The sequence below is a fragment of the Mesoplodon mirus genome, assembly GCF_964341445.2.
Source record: "Mesoplodon mirus genome assembly, chromosome: X".
Classification (NCBI taxonomy): Eukaryota; Metazoa; Chordata; class Mammalia; order Artiodactyla; family Ziphiidae; genus Mesoplodon; species Mesoplodon mirus.
Window position 1 is genome coordinate 67,535,600 of NC_138981.1, and position 25,307 is coordinate 67,560,906.

The window sequence follows — 25,307 nt, forward strand, 5'->3', positions numbered from 1 at the left end:
AAGATGCTTAACATCATTAGGGAAATGCAAACAAAAATTACCATGATTTTCATCACCCCCGAATCACCCCAGTAGGATTTCTATAATAGAAAAGAGAGACAATAACAAGTGTTGGCAAGGATGTGGAGAAATTAGAACACTCACACATTGCTGGTGAGAATACAAAACGCTGAAGCCACTTTGGAAAACTGGAAGTTCCTCAAAAAGTTAAACATAGAATTACTAAAATAATCCAGTGGTTCTCCTCCTAGGTATATAACCAGGAGAAATGAAAACATACATGTACACAAAAAATTGTACATAAATGTTCATAACATTATTCATAATTGACAAAGCATAGAAACAACTCAAATATTCTTCAACAAACAATGTAGTGCAATATATTATTCAGCCACAAAAAAGAAATGAAATACTGATACATGCTACAACATGGGTGAACATGAAAAATTATGCTAAGTGAAAGAAGACAGACACAAAAGGCCACATGTCACATGATTCCATTTATATGAAGTGTCCAGAATATGCAAACCCATAGAGACAGAAAATAAATTAACAGTTGCCAGAGACCAGTGGTGGGGCCGGTTGGGGGGAATGGACAGAGACAGCTAATTGGTAATTTGTTTCTTATTTTGGTGATGAAAATATTCTGTAACTGGATAGTGGATAGTGATAGTGGTTGCACAATATTGTGAATATAGTAAAACCACTGAATTGTATATTTTGAAATGGCTAAAATGGTGAATTTTATGTTATGTTTATTTTATATCAGTGCAAAAATTTTTTTAATGTTTTTGTGAACATCACAATAGAAAAAATGAAGCATTATAATATTTCACTAATTACATTTTTGTAGTTATAACAAACTAAAATAATCTTTGAAGAGAATTTTTATTAAGATACATCCAGTAAAATTTTGTGAATACACATATTGTCAGAACTGCCCTTCTGAAATAAACATTTGTATTTCTTTTAAAAATGGAATTACAATTTTATTTTTTCCCAAGCTAATATCAAAGTTACATTTGGGAAAGATAATTCTAATTCTTAGCATCACATGAAAATAGTTCACCTTCTTTATAAAAGTAACCTAGAGAACCACAAGAATGTTTGAGGAAACTCTTTTGGGATCTCTCCATTTTGTGAAATTATCACATATAGGAGTAAAATTAAAATTCAAAGAATTAACACACAACTTACAGAAAAAGTGTATTCACTTACAAAGTTGAAAACATATTTTTCTATATATTCCACTATTATAATTACAAAATTTATAGATAAATGTTTCATGTTAGGAACTTTGTGACTAATAACCAGTATGAAGATGTTATGAAATTAAATTAGTGCTAAAGAAAAGCTGTGTTTATAAAATATTTGATAAAAATATTCATCTCTCTTAATGTTACAACATGAAGGTACATATTACCAAATTATGAAACCATATAGGGCAGCTTTAAACAATACTCAGAGACTCTACATTTTTTCCATCTTCTTTTTTGACCTCTTTTCTTTCGGCTATTTCTTTTCCAATTTCAGCCTTGCTTTCGTCTTCTTTTCCATCTCCTCCATCTTTCCTGTCTCCTTTTCTTCCCCTTTTCCTTCTTCATTTTTTCCATCTTCTCCTTTCTCTTTTTCATCTTCCTTCTCATTTATACCTTCATCCCCCTTTCCATCTTCATTCTCTTTTCCATTTCCTTTCTCTTTTCTATCATCTCCTTTTTTTTCATCTTCTCCTTTATCTTTTTCATCTTCTGATTCTTTGCCATTTTCTCCTTTCCCCTTTCCATTTTCATTCTCTTTTTCATCTCCTTTCTCTTTTTTATTTTCTCCCTCTTTGCCCTCTTCTCCTTTCCCTTTTCCATTTTCACCCTCTTTTTCATCTCCTGTGTCTTTCTTGTCTTCTTCCTCTTTTCCATCTTCTTCTTTCTCTTTTCCACCTTCATCTTCTTTTTCATATTCTTTCCCTCTTCCATCTTCTCCTTTCTCTTCTTCCTTGTTTTGATCTTCTCCATCTCCTTTCTGACCTTCTTTTTCATCTTCTTTTCCTTCTGCTGTCACTGTTTCTTTCTTTTCTCCTCTTTCTTCTTTGATATCTTCAATTTTTTCTTCTTCTATTTCCTCTATTTCTTTTTTAGGAGCTGGTGTCTATATGTATAGAGAAAAAACCCAAGATTATATTTGTAAATTTGGAACCATTTCCCCTAAATACTTAGGATTATATCTGTTTTATGCAAAAAATAATACTTCATTCATAAGAAAGTAATTTTCCTGTGGAAAAGGCCTCCTAAACAACACATCATAAGGAAACCTTATAAGAAATAGGATTAATTAAAATATCTCCACACAAACATGCACAAATAGATATTTGGAACAATAAATTCGGGGAAACTTATTCATATAAATAATTTTCATTACAAATATGAGGAAACAGAGTAAATACAGAAAAAAATATGAGTAGCATGCATGTAAACAAAATATATTCCTTGAAGAAATAATATATTTTATTTCTATAATAGTGAGATTTAGGTTTATTTTTTAAAAAGTTACTTGAAAAGTCTTCTACCATATATCATAGAATCACTTACAAAAGATTTTCCATACATGCATAGGTCTAGTTTATAGATTTGGCACTAAATCCCATTTTCATTTTTTTTTAACTACAATACCTAGAAACATGGTATGCTATATATGTAAAGCAAGACCTATTGGAAACATACATAATGATTTGTTTTGCAATCTGAAGAGGAAATAAGAATCATATACGATCTTGAAAAGGTATTTACAAATAGCCCATGTGCTGACAAAAGCAATAAAGGATTGGTCTGTATTTAATAAGACAGTCATTAGATTATTAATAAGTCATAATCTCTGGCATTGTTCTATTAATATCAATGCTAACCCACTGCTCCCACTACCCATACCTGTAAATTCTCAAATTTTAAATTTGTTTTCTTTCTTTTCCCCTTAGAAACCATTATACTAGATGCTATAAACAGAATGTTTGTGTCCTCCAAAATTCATATGATGAAACCTAATGTCCAATGTGATGATATTTGGAGGTGGGGCCTTTGGGAGGTGATTAGGTCATCAGAGTAGAGTCCTCATGAAAGGGATTTATGTCCTTATAAAAGAGACCTCAGAGATCTCTCTCACCCTTTCTATCATGTCAGGACACAGTGAGAAAACTGCCATCCATAAACCAGAAAGCACGTCCTCATCAGACACCTAAAATGCTGGTGCCTTGATCTTGGATTTCCCAGCCTTCAGAACTGTGAGAAATAAATTTCTGTTGTTTATAAGCCACCCATCTGTGGTATTTTGTTACAGCAGCCTGGACAGACTGACACTATGGAGCCATACTCATTTAATATTTCTCAATGTTTAAACTACAAGACAAACAAGATTTCTTTCAGTGGCACCCACTGTTAAACTTTCAAATGAACAAAACTGTTAATATTGGAAGATACCTCTATAATGTTGGCTTCTCCATTTTCAGCAGTTTCACTGTTGTATTCTTCTTTAACATCTTCTTTCTTGGTTTCAGCTATGGCTTTGGCACTTGCATCTGTGTTTTTTTCCATCATATCATTTTTTATCTTCAATTTCTGTCCAGCAACACAAAACAATAAAAAAATAAATACACAATTTAACTGGTGTGTTGATTAAAAGGCCTGTTATTTTACCAGCTATTGTAATAATTTACGGAAAACCTTTAAAATATCCATATAAACTTAATATCAACAAAATTGTCACTTGAAATTTTCAGTGTCATTATAAACCTGAAATGGTATTAAAATGAATAATATTCCTGATATAAATCAAAGAAAGTTTCTTTTAGGTGAGAAACAACAAGTTAGAATGCTGATCAGTGGCTACACAGGGCCAATTGCAAGCATCAGGTTACACTTTGATAAATTAACTTTCTTTGACTAGAGGGGACCAGTTTACCCCTGTCATGTCTAATAATTAGCAACAAGGTTTTTGACTGCTGAGCCTCCATTGGTAATAATTAAGAGAAATACTATGTTAGGGAGAGCAGCAATTTAGATATATTTGAAAGAGGTCACCTGGGGACATTAGTGATTCAATGTTTGGGTCTACAAGTTTCTGAATGACTTGAATCATAATTTCTTTACCAAGAAAGCTCTTTGCCTAAGTGTGTATGTAGTAGAAAGAGCACTGGGTTCAGGGTCCAGCAAACATGTGTTTTAAATCTGGATCTGTTTCTTACTTGATGTGATCCTGAGCAAAAGCAGATATCTCTTTGTGTTTATTTCTTCATATGTAAAAGAGAGTAATACCACCTACCTACAGAGATGTAATAAGGGGCAAATGATAAAATATATGTGAAATTACTTTAGAAACTGTAAAATGCAATATAGATATGTTATTATTCTTTTAATACATGAGAAACTGAGAGCCAAGGAGGGTAAAGTGTTTTAAAGTCCATGATTATATATTATCTGTTTTATGCTATCACTGTCTTTTATTTTGAAAGGAAATAAACAGTGTTTATTATTTTAACAACTTATAAATTGAGTACTTAATTTTATAAATAGTGACGAGGAAATGCAAAATAGAAAAAAACCCAAAAAGAACCTTTCTCTTCAGTTGTCACTTACTATGATTACTAAACCTATGGCTTAGCAATATCTTTTAATGAAGTATTTCAAAACATCTTATGAATACAACTGTAATGTAGTTTCTTCAACCACAAAATTATGGGATTAGATGATCTCTAACGTTCCTCCTAGCTTTTGTGTGTGTGTGTGTGTGTGTGTGTGTGTGTGTGTGTTACGCGGGCCTCTCACTGCTATGTCCTCTCCCGCTGCGGAGCACAGGCTCCGGATTCGCAGGCCCAGGGGCCACGGCTCACAGGCCCAGCTGCTCTGCGGCACGCGGGATCCTCCCGGACTGGGGCAGAAACCTGCGTCCGCTGCAACGGCAGGCGGACTCTCAACCACCGTTCCACCAGGGAAGCCCCCTCCTACTTTTAACATTTTATGATGTTAAGAATTCAACTTATCCTTAAAACATCAATCATACCTCAATAAACCAGTTCTAAAAAAGAAATATGATCATATTATATTCACACATATTTACACATAAATAAATAAATATTGGGGAAAAAGTGAACTTAATATTGAGGCTATTTCTAATGTCTTTAACCACAACATTAGAGCACAGAATCCTGTATGAGATCAACTGTGTGAATTTGAAAATAATGTATGTGAAAGCACTTTGCAAACTGTAAAGTATTATCAAATGTTAGTTAGTATTATTCTCACAAAGCATTACTTTGGTTACTAGAGTTTACACCTTTTGTTTCCCCAGGAGTACTGGTATTATGACTATATGACATCAAAAGCACGCATGTTTTATGGGTCTAGCCAACTAATATTTTGTTTTGTCTCTTCCTAATGAAAATGCCGAACCAGCAGACAACCACAGAACACAAACAAATATTTCTGACTCAAAGGGCTGACATGTACCATATGGTGTAATGTATAATGTAATATATCACTAACTGTAAAGAAAATAAAGCAAAATGAGCAACTGTATGCCTTTCCAAAAAACTATTTCTGAAGAAAAGCAAGTTTCTCTCAACAATGCATGCTGAATATTTACCCTTGGAGTTGATTTTCTTTTGGACTTCAACTCTGGTGTAATGGGCACAGGTAACTGGGGGAAAAGAAGGAAGAAATCATAAATGAAGACAGATCACTAACAATGAAATTCAGCCTCGTAATTAAAATAAATGGGCATAGTTCAAACTGAACACTAAGATAAAAACATTTCCTTGGTGAGAAAGTTTTTCTTAAAACATCAAAAACAAATCTTGTATTAAATAACTAGTATTGTCTAGGATTCTCTGAATTTTAAAATTACATTTTACAATACACGGGCAGCTTTTTAAAAAGGCTACTTACAGCAGACAGTCTGGCTGATCTTCTCTTTGGCTATAAGTTAAAAATAATTATCAGTTAAGAGAATTATGGATACACGAAACTAGAAATATTTATATTGTGGTGAAAATATTTAGTGTACCACTACGTATATATTGTCATTAAGAAGCATTGTGCACTTGGTTTAAAAATATCATAGTAAAAATATGTTTTGATTTTTCCCTCCTCTGGACCCTTCATACAGCTAAGGAAAAAAGAATCCCAAATTACATTTCAATTGCTAGGCTAAATGAACACAAATCACTAGTAACAAGGAGTATATTTAGAAATGTAAATACAGCCCCTTCTTGCAAAATGACAAAGCAATTCTTTGGCTTAAAAGGAAGAAGCTCTCTCCAGATCTTAAGCACAAGGTCCTAAGTTCCATGGAGTTTGGAGTTTTCAATACCTACTATACTTCTGAGAGAGCTCACTGGCATACCATATTGGTACTCATATGGTACAAATATACTAACCAACATTTAGTTTTTAGCTGCTTATGTGTCAAGTTTATAAACCCAGTGAATTTTTTTCAGATTCTAAAACTAAAGAAACTCACCTCCTGCCTCATATCACCTTGATCTGCAACCTATACAGGGGAGAAAACCACACAGAAATAAGGTCATCGATATAAACATATACTGATAGATCCGAAAATATTGCCTATAGATTGCAGTTGCAATATAACAGCTTGACTTTTTCCTGGATTCCTGCTCAAGTAGCCATGTGTTAGTACCTAGTAGCATGCTGTCTACTAAAGTACAAATTTGCACCAAGATGCAAATGAATTCCCAAGACATAAGTTTATACAACTGATAGTCAATTTCATCCTTTTGTGTAAATTGCATCTCCTAAAAACAAACCTTTTTAATTTTAAAATCCACCTGTTGTAGCCAGGGTTAAAGCCAAAAGGTGTGGGAGTGGGCAGAATGAAGGAGGAGCTTCATGCAATCTCCCTGTCCGTTTAGCTTTATGCTCGAGATGCAATTGTACTTATCTGACCCTCTCTTCTAAATGGACTATTCTCCCCTCCAAGTTGTGCATACAACAACTACAACCCCCACAATGCCCTGGTGTGGGGGAACCCTCTTTGTTACAACGTCAATGCGTTATTCTGAGAAGCCGGCTGCGGATTTTAAAACTTCCCGCCACTACCTGCTACAAGGTTGCTGTCAGCTCTGTAAAATAGCAAGACCCATTGCACAAGCCTAGAAAAGCGCAGCGGCGGGAATCTCAGGCAGGGGGATGTTGATTAGAAACCATTGCTTTCCGTATCTGAGCAGCCCTTTAGCCTGGGAATTATCGAGCTATTGCACGAGTCATGCAGCCCCAGAGGACCGGGGAACTTCAGTCTTATTCCTATGTTCTAAAAATATGGAAGGCGGACGAATAGATAGGAATAATACCAAAACAATCATAACGCCTTACTTAGCACAGTGTTTTACAATTTTATCAAGCAACGAAACAGCGATCGATTTCACTTCTAAGGGAACCCCCCCAAAAAAAAACAACACCGAGCGTGAATTTATTTCCCGTCCAAGAGAGAAGCCACGATCTTTTAAGTGAGGGTTTGCAGGAGACTTGTAGCCCTTGAATAGCTCATATCAATTCTGCGCGTCTAAAGTAAACAAATCCATGCTACCCTAACATCAGCAATAGTTTATCTGCCGCATTTCTCTTATCATCCTTCCATCTTTAGACAGTGAGTTAGCTTGGAGAGTCCCAGATCTCTCAGATCCAAAGTTGCTAATTACAGCTGTGAATCTCTCCCTTCTCTAGGACAGTTTGAAGTCTGCGCCGCCTAATGGCACAGGATTACCATTACATAGCCATCTGGCATGACAAGAAGCGGAGGAGGGAAAAAAAGGAAAAAGAAAACGGGAAGAACAAAGGCAAATACGGGAGAAAGCCATGGCTTTCGTTCCCCCAAACTGGACGGTTCCCGGAGAAAAGCTGGAGGCTGAGGAGGAAACTAGTGCCTGGAAGTGTGGTTGGGAGAAGTCTTCCAATAGGGTAAGCGGAGGAAGGGGGTGGGGTAGGAAGCGACAGCACAGCGCTATGACTGTTTGTAATTCAGCATGGAGACACCTCTCAAGTGATTCTTACCCTTAAACAAAACAAGCCAAAAGTGAACTACTAGTTGCGTGAGAGACCATCCTCAACCTTACACCAGCCGATATTTGCCCTTCCCTCCCCTTCCATTCAGCACATCACAAAATCGAACTAGAAGCCAAAATGCTTTAAAAAATACATCTGCCGATTAGGAAATACGTATTTCAGTCTCTAATCCCCCTTCTATCTTCCTATTTCACTTACCTTTCTTTTGGGCATTGTTGCAGCTCTCTAGAGGAGATCTTAACAGCAGGAAAAAAGCCGAAAGCAGTCTCTACCCGACCGCTCAGAGAGCAACTGAGTTTTCAATGAATGAACTAATTGCAGCACGACCTGTGCTCGCCTCCAAAAAAAAAAAAAAATCCCTTGTTATTGGCAACATTAAACGCACCAGACGCAACCAGACTACGTGAATGGTTAGCAGGAGTGGGAGCCAAATTGGAGTGACAGGCTGTCAGGCCAATAAGGGGAGGTGACCAGCCCAGGGGGCGAGGCCCACGGATTTGCCCGAAGCCCTCGTACGCTGCCAGCTCCGACCGCTGGTGGGGTAGAGGAGCCCCCAGACTTCGTGGATGCAAAGTGCTGAAGCATAAAACCGGCGGGAAAGCTGGAATTGTCTTGATCGTTTTTTGTTGTTGTTGTTGTTTGTTTTTTCCTTTTATGTAGTAATGACAGGCGAAAGTCATTGCCCTTGCTTTCTCCACGGTCTCTAAAAGCCTCACTTTACTTCCTGGAGACAAAGTGCTTTAGAGACATTATTGAGCCTAGGCTCCAGTCTTTCCATTCTATCTTTGGCAGAAGGATGTAGATGAACTGAGAGGAGCACTCATTCAGAAAGTAGAAAAGAGTGGAGCTGTTTCTCAGGTTGTGGGAACTTTCCGCCAAAGCAGAATTGTAGTCCTGGCAGGATCAGGGTGCCAAACGGCGCGTCTCCCGCAGATGGAGAGCAACAAACTGGGAGCTGTAAGAGCAGGAGGAACCTGAAGGTGGGGACATTTGATAGATACCATTATCCCACTTGGTGGTAGTCCACCAGGAATTCAAAGGGACCCCACGTGAGGTTTGTAATACCAGGGGTCTATCCCGAGGAAAAGTGCTGATACAATGGATTATGAATCCAAAGGTGGTATTTAGTGAAGGGACTAGGGAAGTTGCCATACATGAAAGTGTTTGGGACTCAAGATAAAGCAATTAAAGCACTCACCTCTGGTGCAAATTTAAGGATATGCCCCAAACTCAGGAGATTAGGATGAGGCAATTGAAGTGAATCATGCAAGTGCAGGGCAGGATCTTGATTTTATTTAAAATTGATATTTTGTTCATCATGGACTTTTTTTGCATTAGTTAGGTCTTTAAAATAGTACTTTAAAAATGTATCTTCATTATCGAGTTTTGGGGTGCCTCTTATAACTTGTGCCTAAGGAGAGTGCCCCCTAACATCACCCTAGTCCTAGCCATCATTAGGTGGCTTTCTACTCTAAAAGAGGCTTCTATCTGCATTCCCAAGTTAGTTCCTGAGACCTAAAGTTTGTGAGAGTGGGGGTGGGGATTCGTGAATTAGGTACTTGAGGATACTTATGAGTAAAAATGTAGGATCCTGAAGCACCTTTTTAGAATGCCTTACTTTGGATTTTGTAACAGCTAATTGGGTTTAAACTTGTTTCAGCCACAGCTGAAATTAGGGCTTCCCTGGTGGCGCAGTGGTTGAGCGTCTGCCTGCTGATGCAGGGGACACGGGTTCGTGCCCCTGTCCAGGAAGATCCCACATGCCATGGAGCGGCTGGGCCCGTGAGCCATGGCCGCTGAGCCTGTGCATCTGGAGGCTGTTCTCCGCAAGGGGAGAGGCCACAACAGTGAGAGACCCGCGCGTAAAGCAAAAAAAAAAAAAAAAAAAGGAAATTAACCCTTTGAACAGTTACTTAAAGGAATAAATCTATTTGTGTTCATGTGGATTAAAACATTGCAATCATCAGTTTTTAAAATATTCATAGCTACTTTAGAATACCAAACCATCCCTTCAAACTAAAATATAGCCTAACAGAAGAACCCATTATTTTTTACCTTTACACATTCTTCCCCAGCATGTGTGGAATTAAACAGATCGGGTAGTAAACACTGTTTGCAGCTCAATTTCCCTCCTCCAACCCCATATTACATTCTGATTCAAGTAGGTAAATCAGAAAAAAAACATTTAAATTGCTTCCTTTTCCCACAGTTATTGGGATCATCCCTAGATTCTCTAGATGCCTCTTTAACTCTTATGATGAAGGCATTACTGGGTGAGCCTAGATAGGTTTCAATCATTTTATTTTCCAAGAGTTAGAAAGTAAACATAAAATTTGGGTTCAATATAAGGATTGCTTCATAAGGATAAGGAGAAACATGAAGAGAATGAAAAATGTGTCAACACTGGAACACACTCAACAAATTTGTATTTAGCATTATTTTGTGAGTTGGATTTTGTTATCATAGACTAGCCTACGAAACTGCTGTGGTATGCAAAGTAGCATTACATGGTTTCTGCCCTTAAGAATTTTTATAATTGTGTAGGAGAAAGCAAGCAGATGCAAACATTTGTAAATCAAGGTTGCTTGTATCATGTGAGTGGTACAATCTAAGTTCAATAATAAAACAGATGAGAACTATGGTTTAGGACTGAGATCACTGGAGAAGGTTTTTGTTGAGGAGGTAGTATTTGACTTGGCTCTGAACTGTTGGATAGACTGTTATAGCAAATGCAGAGGCAGGAAAACTTTGTACTTGCTCAGGGAACAGAATGACTAGTCCAGGTGGATTGAAATAAATGATCGTGAGGAGTCTTGGGAGGTAAGGCTTAGTTTGGAGGCAAAGAAGAAACGTGCAGGTCAGTGGGGTCTAAGATTCCTCTTAAGTTTGTGAGCAATTTCCTTTTTTGGTCCGTTTCCCTTCCTTGCAGTCTAACCTGTTGCATCTGTGATTTATGTCCTATCAGATTGAAACAATAGTCATGCATGCATACAAAAATTTTCTAAGGTTGAAACATTTCTCTAATTCCTGACCCCCCACCACCATGTTCTTTTTTCCAACCATTAACCAGGGTAGTCTTTCGTAGAAACCAACCTGCCCTAGGCTTTTTGCCTTTGCTATATTTTTACCTCCGATTTCAGCCCCATTGTCTTATATCTCTGCTTATCAAATGTCTATCAAACTGTTCAGACCCAAGTCAAATATCACTTCTTTGACAAAAGCCTTATCCAATCATTTCAGCCCTAAAATATTCTACCTTCTTGTTACACTACATAATTTAAATTGTACCACTCATATGACACAAGCAGGCTTTGATATTTTCTATTTTCTCCCCAACCATTCAGTCGTATAACTTCACGTTGATTTAAAATTTTATATACTTATTTCTCCTTACCTAAATATATTCTTAGCACAATACACTCTATATATCTCCTGTAGACTTTACTAAATTTAAAAACTATTTTTCTAAAATTGATAAATTATTCCTTAAGTATTTTTTTTTTTGTATAATTGTCAAGGTGAGAATTTTTTTTGGCTCATTAAAAAAATGCATTGGCTTATTTCTCTCTTTTTTTTAAGTATAATTTCCACTTTGTTGTCTTTCCAGGGAACAGTATTTCTTTAGTCTTTAAGGACTTAGCTCCTTACATGGGCTTTGGTGGATGTCGTGGGGCTGCACCAGCAGGTCTAAATCGGGATGGATGTGTTCGGTCCTTCCGGGCTTTCTGAGAACGATTCCTGACTACCTTGCTGTGAATGGCACAACTCACGCAGCAATGCAGTTTCACATACAGCTTGGGAAGCACATAGGCGTCGAAAACACTCGCTTCGGAAATATCCCTAAAGGCTGCGGCCTCTACGATGTTCTGAATGACGAACTTCTTAATAGCCTTATCCTTGGGCACGCAACAGGCACAATTGGTGCAGCGAATAGACTACACGTGGCCACGGCTCTTTTTGGCACGACCATTGTTCCTTCTTTTCTTGGTCATCTTGGAAGCGAGGAGGCAAAAGAGGAGCTATTTCTCTTTTTAAAATTATTTATTCATGACTATGAAGGTTAATTGCTGGCCAGTTCTCTACAGAGCTCTCTAATTTCTCCTGGGCATTAAGAATGCCTACTGCCATCCTCAAAACTTACAGGAACTGTAGCATGCCCATTTAGTAACCACTGGGAAATGACACAGGAAAATATGAACAGTTATAAAGGAAAGACACCAACATTAAATTGTTTGAGACAGAGAATCCAAAAGAAAATATTAAGTATCTATGAGAAAAGGGATGTTAGGCAGTTAAGGTAAAAGAGGTCATCAAATGTTCTATATATTCTAGCTTAAAATGATATATATGTGCATAATTCAAAGTATTTCTCCAAATAAAGCTTTGCATCAATGGCATCTCAAAAAAACGGATTGATTAGTAATGAATATCTTCTTTTCCATATTAAATTATGTTTAATTTTGGCCACATCCATTACCATTATTATTATTATATTTCTGAAAAATGAAAAAAGTCAGAAAACTACCTATTATTGTTTGAAAATAATGAGGTAAAACTTCCATTATATAATTAAAATCTGTGTTTTAAATACATTGTCACTTGGTATTTTCACAGGGCAAAATAAATAGTAAGACTACAGTGAGCCAAAATACATAAATACACTTATTTTGAGCCTTATATAAGATTGATCTGAGGAATTTGCTTAGATTGATGACAGCACTTACCTGAGACTCTGGAAAAATTATAATCCTGAAGACCCAAAGCTTCCCATATCCTATGTTTATTCACAGCAGGCCAGAGATTAATAAAATAGTGAATTAATGAGCTACGCCCGATATGAAGGATCTGGAAAGCATGTTTCCAAAGGTAAAAATAAATGAGGCTGCTTTCTAGGGGGAAAAGGAATATAATACAATTTTATGTTTTTAATTGCAAAATGTCTACCTATTTTTAAAGTAATTATTTGAAGAAATCCTATTTTTAGGCTCTCAGACCTTAAAGCTTAAAGGAGGCTGTTGAAGATTTTTTAGTTTAATCCCCTTGGAATACAGATGAATAAACTGTAGTCCAGGGAGTTAAATGACATGACGAATATCATCTATTGAATGCACAGCAGGCTTTTTTGGTTTTGTACTAAAAAATGTATCTATGGTTGTGATATTGACAAATGTACAACATATACAGAAATGTTAGTAACTATGTGGCATATTTAGTAAATAGAAATTTTGTTCAATTGCTGGCCATCAGCCTACTTCAGATACTTTTTTAATGCATATTCACTGGATCCTCCATTCATCTATAATCTTAAACTTGAATTCTCTAGTCAGTTTCAATTACCTCAAGAAAGTAGAAAACTTAGGGAAGAGAACTTCTACTTTCACGTTTTCTTCTTTTTCCTTTTTGGTCTTGGGTAGTTCCAAGGAATGTGGGTTTTTATCCTAGAACTTGACAAATACTTGCCTATGCTGTCCTCTTTCTTTTGCCAGCAAAGAAATTTTCAAATAAAATTGCAGATGAGCTTTCACTTTGGTTAAAATTATTCAAAGATTTCCAACTTCCAGTAGGTATCCTCATTTATTTGAAGAGTTTAAAAGTTTCTCACTTTAGGGATAAAGGATTCTGGTTCCCTTAAATTTACTAAATTCTATCTATTGAACTTTAAAAAAAATAAATTTAGTTATTTAGTTAGTTTTGACTGTGTTGTATCTTCGTTGCTGTGCACGGGCTTTCTCTAGTTGCAGCGAGCGGGAACTAATCTTCATTGTGGTGTACAGTGGCTTCTCTTGTTGTGGAGCATGGGCTCTAGGCACGCGGGCTTCAGTAGTTGTGATGTGTGGGCTCCAGAGAGCAGGCTCAGCAGTTGTGGCACAGGGGCTTAGTTGCTCCGCAGCATGTGGGATCTTCCCTGTCCAGGGATCGAGCCCTTGTCCTCTGCATTGGCAGGAGGACTCTTAACCACTTCCCACCAGGGAAGTCCTATCTATTGAACTTAATTTGTGTTTTGGTATGATTCATATCTGTTTTTGCATCAAATATGAGACTTTTAAAATCTTAATTTTTAAAAAATATTTTACCATCAGCTTTATATTACAGAAGCATAGATGTTGGTCCATAGCTTATAAACTACTAAATGTATATTGGGACACTTCTACAAGTTGTGTGAATATCATGGTATGCTAACACAGTGGCACCTTTAGTTTAAAACAATTATCTTTTGGCTTTTTGTATTTTAATTTATCTTAATGCTCCAGGCTTCTTCTATCTCATTAGAAAGCTAACTAATGCTGGTTATCCTTGTAAGAATAATTTATTAAAAAAGAATTAACAGGGAATCCCCGGAAGTCCTATGGTTAAGACTTGGTGCTTTCACTGCCGTGGGCTAGGGTTGGATCCCTCGTTGGGGAACTAAGATCCCAGAAGCCATGCAGTGTGGCCAAAATATATATATATATATAATAAAAAAATTGATAAATACCCCATGCTGCCCATATGAGACTGCAGCCTATTTTCAAGAAAAGATAGATTAGTTTTTTGGTGTAGTCCAACTGTCCATCAATGGGGGTTGATTAGAAACAATCACCTTTCACAGAGAAAATATCAGTGAACTGTCAAATAGGTTGTACATCGAAAACCAATGTATTCACTGCTAAAAAATTCAATTTGTATACTGATACCATTTTAATCAGAGGTTAAAGTTAAATGCTGGATTTTTAAGATGCTCATAGAAATGATTCTCTTAACTTTGTGTCATGCTAGGTTTTTTTTCCTCCCCTTTCTGTTTCTGGCCTTATATATCAGATTGCTCTATAATAAGCACCATGCAACCCTCCAAATTGTTTTATTTTATTGTAAATTACTTGAAGCCATCAACTAAAATTCATTTAAATTTAGACATATTTAAAGTGTGATAACATAAAGTTAAAACTAGTTTTCTTCAATTTTCAAACTGTAGATATAAATGTTCTGATGAAGTAGTAAACATAAAGTCAATTTTTATTTTGGGAAATTGGCAACTATATTATTTTACTCACTAAATGTATATGCCTTCAAGAGGATAAATGAACAAATAGCTGTACAACAAAGGTGCTAAAATGCTTTACAGTGTACAGAAAAGAAAGAAAGAGTGCAGGGAGGAAGAGAGAAAAGAAGATCCACTGGAGAAGAACCATTAAGAAATGATCTCATAAGAGTCATTTTGGGAGAATTATTTATATACATCTCTGTGTTCTTAAATTCTAAGGACATGGTGGAAAACATTTAATGCAAGGTTTTTCCTATTATTTTTAAAGGAATCATTCTTTTTTTGGTTTGTTTGTTGCTATCTTGTTTTTATTGTCAGTCTATGTTCAACTAGTTTGTTAAACAATAGCTGACATGCTTCATTCATTTCCCATTTACTTAAAATCTAGGAAATTATAATTTATATTGAAGTGAGTAACCATTCAAGCAAATGGGCATGCTCAATTTTTACACATTTTAGTGACAATAGTATGTTTACATATATTAATTATTTTAAATAAACTAAACATATCTTTGGAATTTCTTCCCTTTGTTTCAGGGTTAAATTGTCTAAATGCAAATAAGAAGATAGTTTTAAAAATATGCCCATAGTTATTTGTTGGATTATATATTGTTTAGTCTATTTCATGTATGGATTCATTGCTGATTCAAATTGAAGGAAAAATAGAATTGTTTCTTCAGTCTCCTTTTTTTTAATGTTCTAGTCCACTTTTAAATATATTGTAACATTAATTGCCATTCAGCACTTGATTTCTCCTCTATAAGGCCCACACTGGAGATTTTTAGAAAGTAATAAAATACATGCTATTTTTGTTCATGAGGTATGTTTTGTTCTGTGAAAAATATTATTTGTGTAACTCTTAAAAAAGGAAACATTGGGCTTCCCTGGTGGCACAGTGGTTGAGAGTCCGCCTGCCGATGCAGGAGACACGGGTTCGTGCCCCGGTCTGGGAAGAAGCCACGTGCCGTGAATCGGCTGGGCCCGTGAGCCATGGCTGCTGAGCCTGCGCGTCCGGAGCCTGTACTCCGCGACGGGAGAGGCCACAACAGTGAGAGGTCCACGTACTGAAAAAACAAACAAACAAACAAAAAACATTATTTTTTGAGTTTATGCTAACTTTTGCCCATAAAAGTAGTATCCTGTTATATTTAATCATATTAATTTCATATTTAAAATAACTGTGGCAGGATAATTTCTTTAAATATTAATTTGTATTTTGTTTCCATTTCAAGAATTTAGCAAAATCTTTGTGTTTCCTCCCCTCAGTCAGTTCCTGATGGCTATGCTTTGAGAATTACACTGGCTGAGATCTCAGAATTTGTGGAACTTGTCTATCAAAGGGAAGAAGGGGTCCCAAAGAATAGAAGAGAGAGAAAGAACCATAGTGTAGGAGACTTTGAATTTTCCTCAAAGCAGAGGCGCTGACAGGGGATGGAATACTGAGACCAGACACTACTTGCACATAGTGTCCCAGATTAAAATGTGGCTGTGGGATGCCAAATTAGGTAGTAGGAATACTGTAAGAGGGGTATTTCTTAGAATGATTGGAACAGAAGCTCTTCAGAGACAGGCAGCAAGAATCAGCACTGGAGAGCAGCACCACATTATACTCCTACCAACAGAGACGCATGACCACTTCTTTTACCTTGGCCAGCATTTAGTGTCTTAAAATGTATTAATTTCACGTCTTTAATTATGTGTGAAGTTGAACATCTTTATATAGGTTTGATGGCCATTCGTATTTTTTGTGTGTGAATTATTTGACCATATTCTTTATTTTTCTATTGGATTTTTCTCTTTCATCTTTTGAACATTTTATAGTGGTATGTTTATCCAGACAAGAGATTTAAGTTTTTAGGTAGTCTTATCACCTTTTCTATATGATTTCTTGGTTGTGTTTTTGTTTAGAAGAACTTTGCCATTCCAAAATTATAAACATATCCATTCATACTTCTGCCTAGAAATTATATAGTTTCACTTTTTATGTTTAAATATTTGTTCAGTCCTGTGGACTTTAATTTTTTAGAAGAGTGAGTGGTGATACAGCTTAGTTTTTTTCCAAAATATCAGCCAATTGTCTCAGCACAGAACTTATCTTCTCTAAGTGTAGAAATTAAGGCCTAGAGCAATAAAGCAACTTACCTAAAATTTCTAAGTAAGTTATTAGCAAAGTTGAGAATAGAAATCAGGGTTTCTACATCAACTTTTGGCCTGTAATTTTTCCAACAAAGTACACTGACTCATTGTCACCTCTTCTGCTTAATTAAGTACTTTCCTGGAATGACAGTAGTGTGATTTAATCTAACCCAGTAGAAATTGGACGAAAAACCCTTTTAATTTTAAACAATTATCTGCTTGCCCCCAGGAGTGTGTGAATTAGAAAATGATTTATTTCCTTGTATAGGGAAGATTTATACCAGGAACTTCAGGGAGAGAGACCAGCTGGACTTTAGATTAGCGCTTGGCATAAGTTGGGAAGGTAATGATCACTACACTATCATAAGAGGGATCGGGGTGGGAATGGGAGCAAGATAAAAGAGGGGACTTCTTTATATTTTTCTCTTGGGTCAGAACTTCAAGGGTCACTACTTAGAGATTATTACTAAGATATTTCCTAGTTTCCTCCAGATTAAATTAATTATGACAGCTACCATTTATTGGAAGCTTACTATGTGTCAGGTACTATTTAGGCTTTATATCTCTGGTCCTCAGTTTGCAGGCGATACAGCTAGTAATTGCTGAGCCAGAATTCAAACTCAACATGAGTTTGACTCCAGAGCCTGTTCTCTTTTAATTATATCGTAGCTCTTTCAACCTTTATTTTATCCAGTCATTCTGCTTTTGAATCTTAGTTCAGAAATTCATTTTTATAAGAAAACTCAGCACAAAAAATTTACTAATGTAATTAATTTGATAGAGAATTGTATTTGGTTTCCTGCCTTGCAGTTTTACATTTTCAATTCTCTTTGAGGCACAGTGCCATCTTAACACCAACTGTGAAATACCTACTAGATCAATGCTTGTAGAATGTAATTATCCTGACCACAGCTGTAATTCACATTCATTCATTACACAAATATTCATTGAGTACTTCCCAGGGCCCAGCCACCGCATTAGGCACTGAGGATACAAAGATCTGGCTCTGGTTCTTAAGGGACTCACAATCTAGTACAGAGATAGGTGTGCCTACAAAAATTACAATGTAATCTGAGATGTGATATAATCTGAGATGTGATAATGTGATATAATGTGCAAAATAGGGAATCAGAGTAAAAAGCAAATAACACTAAAAGTGGGGGTGCCAGGAAGGTAAAGACAAAAGAAGAGAGATGGGTATTCCAAGTAAAGAATTACTAATAATTCCATATATATTTACTTACCCTAAAGAAGTAGTATTTGTTAAAATACTGACATGCTAATTATTTATTTTTCATAGCACACTTAAATAAATAACTATTAGAATACTTGCCAATGTATCCCACGAATTATCTTGTGGACTACCTGTGATACCGCGTCTACACTTTGAGAAGCATTCCTCTATTAGAGGCACTGGTGTTGTTCCCAGAGCTCAGTGTAGATGCCTGGGGTTTTATATAACTGGACAATTCAATGACCATTGGGCTATGTATTTTTCAGGCAGCACTGAATGGGGAGTGTTTCTTTTGTCTTGCTTGATTAGAGAGAAGTGGGACTCTGCCTTGAGTACAGCCAGGTAAACCTCTGCAAAGGAACTTGCTGAAATTGAGGAGGACTATATAAGTGCCCAGCCAAAAAAGAAAATGTGATCGTGGTCAGGTACTATTTTAGGGAAGCACAGGGAGGTGTGCAATAATTCAGTTTCCTTGTATAAGATGTGGACTAGATAAGACTGGCAAGCCTATGATGTGTATACCATTATATATATACCACATAATTTCATTGACATGTGAAAAATTAAAACCATTATCTTTTTAACTTAATAATTCTGTGTTTTGTTTTTGTTGCCAATTCACTTCAATATTTCAATTAAAATTTTAAATATAAAAATGGTTGTGATTTTAGTAAATTGGATTTCCATTAAAATTGTTTTATTATCATGAGCATGAAAATATCTGCTTGTTTTCAACGAGTACAAAATATGGATGAACCTACTGATGATGAATCCATGAATAAATTTACATCTGGTAAACAAGAGTTACACTAAAAAAAACACAGTGTTTATGCATATTACAAAACTTTACTATAAACATCAGCTGACTAAATTTTGAAATCTAGCCTGTTTAAAATCATGCTATTAGCTGTAATGCCATTCCTCAATTGTGTTATTGGGCTCTTTGGTTACAAGCACTAATTACAACCAGTTTAGGACCTTCTCATTGAATTTGAACACTATGATTTGGTTTCATACTGAACATTATTTTTAATTGGGGTATAGTTGCTTTACACTGTTGTGAGTTTCTGCTGTACAATGCAGTGAATCAGCTATCTGTATACATATATCCCCTCTCTCTTGGCTCCCTAACAAACCTCCCCAACCCACCCATCTAGGTCACCACAGAGCACTGAGCTGAGCGCTCTATGTTCTACAGCAGGTTCCCACTAGCTACATGTTCTACACATGGTAATGTATGCATGTCAATCCCAGCCTCCCAGTTCATCCCACCCCCTCTTCCCCGCCATGTCCACATGCCTGTTCTCTACATCTCTGACTCTATTCCTGTCCTGCAAATAGGTTTCATCTGTACCATTTTTCTAGATCCAACATATATGTGTTAATATACAATATTTGTTTTTCTCTTTCTGACTTAACTTCACTCTGTATGACAGACTCTAGGTCCATCCACATCTCTACGAATTACACAATTACATTCTTTTTATGGCTGAGTAATATTCCACTGAGTATACATACCACATCTTCTTTATCCATTCATCTGTTGATGGATATTTAGGTTTCCTCCTTGTCCTGGCTATTGTAAATAGTGCTACAACGAACATTGGGGTGCACATGTCTTTTTGAATTATGGCTTTCTCCAGGTATATGTCCAGTAATGGGATTGCTGGGTCATATGGTAGTTCTATTTTCAGTTTTATAAGGAACCTCCATACTGTTCTCCATCGTGGCTGTATCAATTTACATTCCCACCGACAGTGCAAGAGGGTTCCTTTTACTCCACACCCTCTACAGCATTTATTGTTTGTAGACTTTTTCATGATGGCCATTCTGACTGGTGTGAGGTGATACCTCATTGTAGTTTTGATCTGCATTTCTCTACTAACTAGTGATGTTAAGCATCTTTTCATGTGTTTGTTGGCCATCTGTATGTCTTCTTTGGAGACATGTCAATTTAGGTCTTCAGCCCATTTTTTGATTAGGTTGTTATTTTTTTGATATTGAGCTGCTTCAGCTGTTTGTTTATTTTGGAGATTAATCCCTTGTCACTTGTTTCATTTGCAAATATTTTCTCCCATTCTGAGGGTTGCCTTTTTCATCTTGTTTATGGTTTTCTTTGCTGTGCAAAAACTTTTAAGTTTAATTAGGTCCATTTGTTTATTTTTATTTTTATTTCTATTACTCTAGGAGATCAAAAAATATTTTGCTGTGATTTATGTCAAAGAGTGTTCTTTCTATGTTTTCCTTTAAGAGTTTTATAGTGTCTGGTCTTATATTTAGGTCTTTAGTCCATTTGGGATTTATTTTTGTGTATAGTATTAGGGGGTGTTCTAATTTCATTATTTTACATGTAGCTGTCCAGTTTTCCCAGCACAACTTATTGAAGAGATTGTCTTTTCTACTATGAATATTCTTACCTCCTTTGTCATAAATTAGGTGACCAGAAGTGCATGGGTTTATCTTTGGGATTTCTATCATGTTCCAATGATCGATATTTCTGTTTTTGGCCAGTACCATACTGTCTTGATTACTTTAGATTTGTAATATAGTCCGAAGTCAGGGAGCCTGATTCTTCCAGCTCTGTTTTTCTTTATCAGGATTGCTTCGGCTATTTGGGTTTCTTTGTGTTTCCATAAAAATTGTAATTTTTTTTTCTAATTCTGTGAAAAATGCTGCTGGTAATTTGATAGGGATTGCATTGAATCTGTAGATTGATTTGGGTAGTACAGTCATTTTGACAGTATTGATTTTCCCAAGAACATGGTGCATTCCTCCATTTCTGTCATCTTTGATTTCTTTCATCAGTATCTTATAGTTTTCTGAGTACAGGTCTTTTACCTCCTTACATAGGTTTATTCCAGGTATTTTATTCTTTTTGTTGCAATGGTAAATCGGAGTGTTTCTTTAATTTCTCTTTCTGATATTTTGTTTTTAGCGTATAGGAATGCAAGAGATTTCTGTGCATTAATTTTGTAAACTGCAACTTTACCAAATTCACTGACTAGCTCTAGTAGTTTTCTGGTGGCACCTTTAGGCTTTTCTATGTATAGTACCATGTCATCTGCAAACAGTGACAGTTTTACTTCTTCTTTTCCAAGTTGGATTCCTTTTACTTCTTTTTCTGCTCTGATTGCTGTGGATAGGACTTTCAAAACCATGTTGAACAAAAGGGGTGAGACTGGACATCCTTGTCTTTTTCCTGATCTTAGAGGAAATGCTTTCAGTTTTTCACCATTGAGAATGATATTTGCTGTTGGGTTCTTTTATATGACATGCATTATGTTGAGGTAGATTCCCTCTATGCCCACTTTCTGGAGATTTTTTATCATAAATGGGTGTTGAATTTTGTCAAAAGATTTTTCTGCATCTATTGAGATGATCATTTGTTTTTACTCTTTAATTTGTAAATATGGTGTATCACATTGATTGATTTACATATATTGAAGAATCCTTTCATCACTGGGATAAATCCCACTTGACCATATTGTATGATCCTTTTAATGTGTTGATAGATTCTGTTTGCTAGTATTTTGTTGAGGATTTTGCATCTATGTTCATCAGTGATATTGATCTGTTATTTTCTTTTTTGTGTGTGATATCTTTGTCTGGCTTGTTTGTATGAGGGGGATGGTAGCCTCGTAGAGTGAGCTTGGGAGTATTGCTTCTTCTGTGATTTTTTGGAAGAGTTTGAGAAGGATGGGTGTTAGCTCATCTGTAAATGTTTGATAGAATTCACCTGTGAAGCCATCTGGTCCTGGGTTTTTGTTTGTTGGAAGATATTTAATCGCACTTTCAGTTTCACTACTTGTGATTTGTCTGTTTATATTTTCTATTTCTTCATGGTTAAGTCTTGGAAGGTCGTACTTTTATAAGAATTTGTCCATTTCTTCCAGGTTGTCCATTTTATTGACATGGAGCTGCTTGTAGTAATCTCTTATGATCCTTTGTATTTTTGTGGTGTCAGTTGTAATTTCTCTTTTTTGATTTCTTATTTTATTGATTTGAATCCTCTCCCTTTTTTTCTTGATGAGTCTGGCTAAGGTTTATCAATACTGTTTATCTTCTCAAAGAAACAGCTTTTAGTTTCATGTATTTTTGTTATCATTTTCTTCATTTGTTTTTCATTTATTTCTGTTCTGATCTTTATGATTTCTTTCCTTCTACTAAATTTGGGTTTTGTTTATTCTTCTTTCTCTAGTTGCTTTAGGTGTAAGCTTAGGTTATTTGAGATTTTCTTATTTCTTGAGGTAGGATTGAATTGCTGTAAGCTTTCCACTTAGGACTGCTTTCTCTGCATCCCATAAGTTTTGGGTCATTGTGTTTTCGTTATTGTTTTTTTTCTGTGTAGTTTTTATTTCCTTTTGATTTTTCAGTGATCTCTTGGATATTTAGTAGTGTATTGTTTCATCTCTATGTGTTTTTATTTTTTTCAGTTTTTTTTCTTGTAAATTGATTTCTAATCACATAGCCTTGTGGTCAGAAATTGATCAAGGCTTGATTTGTGACCCAAGATGTGATCTATCCTGGAGAATGTTCCATGCGCACTTGAGAAGAAAGTGTATTCTGCTGCTTTCAGATGGAATGTTCTATAAATAACAATTAAGTCTATCTGGTCTACTGTGTCATTTAAAACCTGTGTTTCCTTGTATATTTTCTGTCTGGATGATCTGTCCACTGGTGTAATTCGGGTGTTAAATCCCACATTATTATGGTGTTACTGTCAATTTCCCCTTTTGTGTCTATTAGAATTTGCCTTATATGTTGAGTTTCGTCTATGATGGGTGCATAAATATTTATAAGAGTTATGTCTCCTTCTTGGATTCATCCCTTGGTCATTATGTAGGGTCCTTCCTTGTCCCTTGTAGCAGTCTTTATTTTAATGTCTAGTTTATCTGATATGAGTATTGCTACTGCATCTTTCTTTTGATTTCTATTTGCATGGAATATCATTTTCCATCCTCTAACTTTCAGACTGTATGTGTCTCTGTGTCTGAAGTGGGTCTCTTGTAGACAGCATATATATGGGTCTGGTTCTTGGATCCATTCAGCCAATCTGTATCTTTTGGTTGGAGCATTAAACCATTTATATTTAAGGTAATTATCAATAAGCACACTCCTATTAGCATTATATTTATTGTTTTTTAGCATGTTTATTGGAGTATAATTGTTTACAATTGTGTGTTAGATTCTGCCTTATAACAAAGTGAATCAGCTATACATGTACCTATATCCCCATATCACCTCCCTCTTGCATATCCCTCAGACCCTCCCTATACCACCCCTCTCGGTGGTCATAGAAAACCAAGTTGATCTCCCTGCACTATGCAGCTGCTTCCCACTAGCCATCTATTTTATATTTGGTAGTGTTTATATATCCATGTCACTCTCTCACTTCATCCCAGCTTAACCTGCCCCCTCCCAATATCCTCAATCCATTCTCTACATCTGCGTCTTTATTCTTGTCCTGCTCCTACATTGTTTAGAACCTTGTTTTTTTTTGTTTGTTTGTTTGTTTGTTTTTAGATTCCATATGCATGTGTTACCATACAGTATTTGTTTTTCTCTTTCTGACTTACTTCACTCTGTATGACAGACTCCAGGTCCATCCAACTCACTACAAATAACTCAATTTTGTTTATTTTTATGGATGAGTAATATTCCATTTGATATATGTGCCACAACTTCTTTAGCCATTCATCTGTTGATGGACACTTAGGTTGCTTCCATGTACTGGCTACTGTAAATAGAGTTGCAATGAACATTGTAATACATGACTTTTTGAATTATATTTTTCTCAGGCTATATGCCCAGTAGTAGGATTGCTGGGTCATATGATAACTCTATTTTTAGTTTTTTTAAGGAACCTCCATACTGTTCTCCATAGTGGCTGTATCAATTTACTTTCCCACCAACAGTGCAAGAGGATGCCCTTTTCTCCACACCCTCTCCAGGATTTATAGTTTGTAGATATTTTGATGATAGCCATTCTGACTGGTGTGAGATGATACCTCATTGCAGTTTTGATTTGCATTTCTCAAATGATTAGTGATGTGGAGCATCCTTTCATGTGTTTCTTGGCAATCTGTATATCTTCTTTGGAGAATGTCTGTTTAGGTCTTATGCCCAATTTTGGATGGCATTGTTTGTTTGTTTTTTTAATATTGAACTGCATGAGTTCCTTGTAAAATTTGAAGATTAATCCTATGTCAGTTGCTTCATTTGCAAAGATTTTCTCCCATTCTGAGGTTTGTCTTTTCCTATTGTTTACGGTTTCATTTGTTGTGACAAAGCTTTTAAATTTCATTAAGTCCCATTTGTTTATTTTTGTTTTTATTTCCATTTCTCTAGGAGGTGGGTCAAAAAAGACCTTGCTGTGATTTATGTCAGAGAGTTTTCTGCCTATGTTTTCCTCTAAGAGTTTTAGAGCGTCTGGACTTACATTTAGGTCTTTAATCCGTTTTGAGTTTATTCTTATGTATGGTGTTGGGGAGTATCCTAATTTCATTCTTTTACATGTAGCTGTCCAGTTTTCCCAGCACCACTTATTGAAGAGGCTGTTTTTTCTCCATTGTATATTCTTGCCTCCTTTATCAAAAATAACATGACCATATGTGCATGGGTTTATCTCTGGGCTTTCTATCCTGTTCCATTGATCTATATTTTGTTTTTATGTCAGTACCATACTGTCCTGATTACTGTAGCTTTGTAGTATTGTTGGAAGTCAGGGAGCCTGATTCTTCTACCTCCATATTTCTTTCTCAAGTTTGCTTTGGCTTTTTGGGTCTTTCAAGTTTCCATACAAATTGTGAATTTTTTTGTTCTGGTTCTGTTAAAAATGACTTTGGTAGCTTGATAG

General features: G+C 36.0%; 1 protein-coding gene and 1 pseudogene across 2 annotated transcripts; both read right to left on the reverse strand.

Moving 5' to 3' along the window:
- Positions 1-911: 911 nt before the first annotated feature.
- HMGN5 (high mobility group nucleosome binding domain 5) lies at positions 912-8,435 on the reverse strand. The gene is given in 7 exon segments (XM_082609925.1): positions 912-1,599; positions 1,602-2,142; positions 3,465-3,602; positions 5,626-5,679; positions 5,928-5,957; positions 6,502-6,531; positions 8,259-8,435. Coding segments are annotated over 7 exon segments (957 nt in total). The 5' UTR covers positions 8,274-8,435; the 3' UTR covers positions 912-1,450.
- A 3,226-nt stretch (positions 8,436-11,661) lies between these two features.
- LOC309796770 (small ribosomal subunit protein eS26-like) lies at positions 11,662-12,052 on the reverse strand (annotated as a pseudogene). The gene has a single exon. The product of its transcript is annotated as a small ribosomal subunit protein eS26-like (transcript).
- Positions 12,053-25,307: the final 13,255 nt, after the last annotated feature.